Source organism: Alligator sinensis, unplaced genomic scaffold (assembly GCF_000455745.1).
Source record: "Alligator sinensis unplaced genomic scaffold, ASM45574v1 scaffold237_1, whole genome shotgun sequence".
Classification (NCBI taxonomy): Eukaryota; Metazoa; Chordata; order Crocodylia; family Alligatoridae; genus Alligator; species Alligator sinensis.
This window is the reverse complement of record NW_005841849.1, coordinates 620,982-624,066: the sequence shown is the minus strand read 5'-3', so window position 1 is coordinate 624,066 and position 3,085 is coordinate 620,982. Positions and strand designations below refer to the sequence as shown.

The window sequence follows — 3,085 nt, the reverse complement described above, 5'->3', positions numbered from 1 at the left end:
CTAGGTCAGGGCCAGAGCAGAGGAGAGAACCCCAGCCAGCCTTGAGCCTTGGACCTCAAGAGATGTAAGCTCTTAGAGCCATGTGCTGGCAGGGGGAACCCTGTCCTGGGAACCAGTTCTTTCAGCTGCCTGACTGCATTGCTCTGCTATGCAGCCTAAAATCCAGTTGTCCCTGGCAGGGACAATACACAGCAGTCAGGCAAGGGCAGAAGCTGCAAGACAAGCTGAAAAACCAACCCAACACTCCCATGGCAGGATTTTAACTACCCCCAACACAGCAGTCCTGGGCACCTTTCAAGCCTAGGCCTCAGCTGGATGCTCCCAGCTCCTCTTGAAGCCTGTAGCCGGTGAGCTCCACTTCCTGAGATCTCACTGCCCTCTTGTGGCCTTTTAAAATGACAACACCTCAGACTAAACCTCACTACCCAACCCCTCCCAGTTTTGGAGCATTCATGCATCTCTCAAGGCAAATCTCTCCATGCCCGCAATACTGAAGTTTTGTTTCTTTTTCCAGATGCTAGAATCAAACAATTAGCTTGAAAACATTCCAAAAGCTTCTAAGACCATGGAAGTGACATCTCAGTGCAGCACTAGAGACCCAGGCAGATGAGGGGATAAGCAGTTGCACTGACATAGCTTAGCCTGGATGCAAGGTTAGTGCACCATCAAAGTTCACAACCACAAAACAGGTTCCCTTCATGTAGGTGAGCAATGCCACCATCCATCTTGGTAAGCTAGCAACCTCCTGTAATATGGCATATTGGCTCCTAAGTCCCAGAATCCCAGCATCCACTTGATGAAGCCCCAGCTGATAACTGCAGCCAAAATGATTTAGCAGGACCTAAAACCAACTGGGAAAATCTGAGGCTGAATGTACAAGACAGGCTGCTTAGTGAAGCTGTTGCTTATATGTTACAGAGATGCTGAAGTTACTAGCAATAAACATGCCAAGAGGTCTGACCCATGGGCCTCATGGTAGCATGTGCTGGGCTGGAGTAGGAGGCAGGTCTTGGTTCTAGCTGATGCTTGAGGTCATTCATGTGGAAAAATCTGCCAGGTCTTGATTAAGGGTGACTAGGAGAGAAATGGGAATCCAGGAGGAACTTACTCCCCTCCACACAGCTCAAGACAGCAAGGAGAGATGTCACCAGGGACCCCAAAATCAAATCCCTTCAGCCACCCCCACTAGCCAGGTGCTCCTGTGACACCCCATTATTCTTGTCCGGGGGTAGCTGGAGAATCAGGAGGGAGGAGGGAAGGGGAATGTGTGAAGGGCACAGGCAGAGCATTCATCCTGGGTGAGGCCCCTTCACCCTTGTGCTGCAGAGCAGGTCTCCACACTGTTCCTCAGGAGGACGATGGTGTGGAGATGACAGAAGCACAGCATGAATGCAGTTTGTGATCCACGCAGTGACAGGGGAGGTGGATGCTATTCCAGCTGAGGGGTTGTCATTGCCACTGTGTGTGTATGTGCTGGGGGCAGCCAGTAGTGTAGCCCTGCTCCCTGGCCCCAGGGTGAGTGGCATGCTGCGATGTGTTGAGCCCTGGAAGAATCCTGCCTTCAGGGAGCTGACATCTGTTTATTGCTTCAGGGACAGAGGCCAAAGTCCTCCAACCCTGCAGAACTCAGGAAGCACCAGGACACCCATCAGGTCTCAGGCCATCTTTTCAGACCCCTCCCTGATGCCTCCTGGCCACAGCCCTAGCACACTGTGTCTGCTTTAGGTGTTGTGTCCCTATTTCTCCCCACCCCTCTCCTTTCTGAAACAGGTAGAGGGTGCTGGTCAGGCTTCTGAGCTGAGCACTGAAAGTAAATACAGCAGTAACCTTTTACTGGGGGAAATAATGGCACCAGTAGAAGGGAATCTGTGGTTGCACCTGACCACCCCTCCCGCAACCTACTGAGCCACTGACATGTACTCTTTACAGGCAAGGACTTTCCAGATATCAGGGAGAGGAAAAGATGCTGCTGCTGAGGGTCCTCTCCCTGGTGCCCTTTAAGAGGAACAGCTGCCAGTCTGCGACAACTGGAAAGAGCGGTGTTTAAGAATGGCCTGATGGCTCACTGAAGTGCACAGGAAATACCTTCTCACAAGAGGAAAAGGCTTGTAAGATGGCTTTTGAACAGAGGATGAAGGTCTCTCACTAGACCAGTGGTTCTCAACCTCTTTAAGCTCAAGGCAGCCTTTGGAAGCTGTCAGATCTTAGTTTTCACTTGTGTTTTAGCTACAGAAAAATAATACAACAATTCCCCTGTGGCAAAAAACTCAGAAAGACCACAACAGGCCAGAATGTCTGGGACACTGTGGATTTCTACTTGAGATCTCTGGGTTTATCTTGGGAGTCACGTGTAGGTGTTTGCACCCCTACCAGTGCAAGGGTCTCACAGCACCCCAGGGTGCCATGGCACCTGGTTGAGAACTGCTGCTCTACACCCTAAAGCTAGCCAGATCTGCAGCTTCTCATCCAGGGAAACTGAAACCTCCTCTCTTGCCCCAGCTTCCTGCACACAAGCTCCTGTCTGGGGCGCCATTTCTGATACTAAAACGGCATCCCACATCATGGTTTTTTATTTTGCACCCACTCCACTAAATCCCTGCAGCTCTGTCCAAACCCGACAGGGTGCTGCTTTTTGAGACATGACACTCCTTTTCTTTCACACACGTGTGAATTGCCCAGAGCGCCTGCAGCTGGTCCCTGCCAATTGTCCTGGAAGACATCCAGCTGAGAGCAGCAAGGAGGGAGGAATCCACTGAAGCCTTCACTCCCTGGCCTCATCCTGCAGCGCAAAGCAGGGCCTGAACCCTTTCTTCCCCGGCCTGGTTTCTTTGCGGGGTGGATGTTTCAGGGCTGGGAGCTGCTCACTGACCTGGATCGCAGCCTCCAGCCTCAGTCCTGACTTGTCGTCATCCTGCTCGCTCATCGCTCAGAGCCGGGCGGGCAAGTGGGGCCAACCCCAGCACAGGCCGGGCTCTACTCGCGGGGCAGCAGCTTCCGGACAGGTGGGGCTGGGACAGGCCAGGGCAGCGGGCTGCTCTCAGGCCAGGGGGCGAGGCGGGCGCATGCCTGGGCAGCGCCGGGAGAG

The 3,085-nt window shown here is 53.0% G+C and overlaps 1 protein-coding gene across 1 annotated transcript in view; it reads right to left on the bottom strand.

The window, feature by feature from the left end:
* The window catches only part of CROCC2 (ciliary rootlet coiled-coil, rootletin family member 2), a 99,639-nt gene extending 96,643 nt beyond the window's left edge, over window positions 1–2,996 (bottom strand). Inside the window, 1 exon segment of the mRNA XM_025209284.1 lies at window positions 2,870–2,996. Within this exon segment, the coding sequence (XP_025065069.1) occupies window positions 2,870–2,923 (54 nt within the window). The 5' untranslated portion in view covers window positions 2,924–2,996.
* Between the last annotated feature and the right edge of the window lie 89 nt (window positions 2,997–3,085).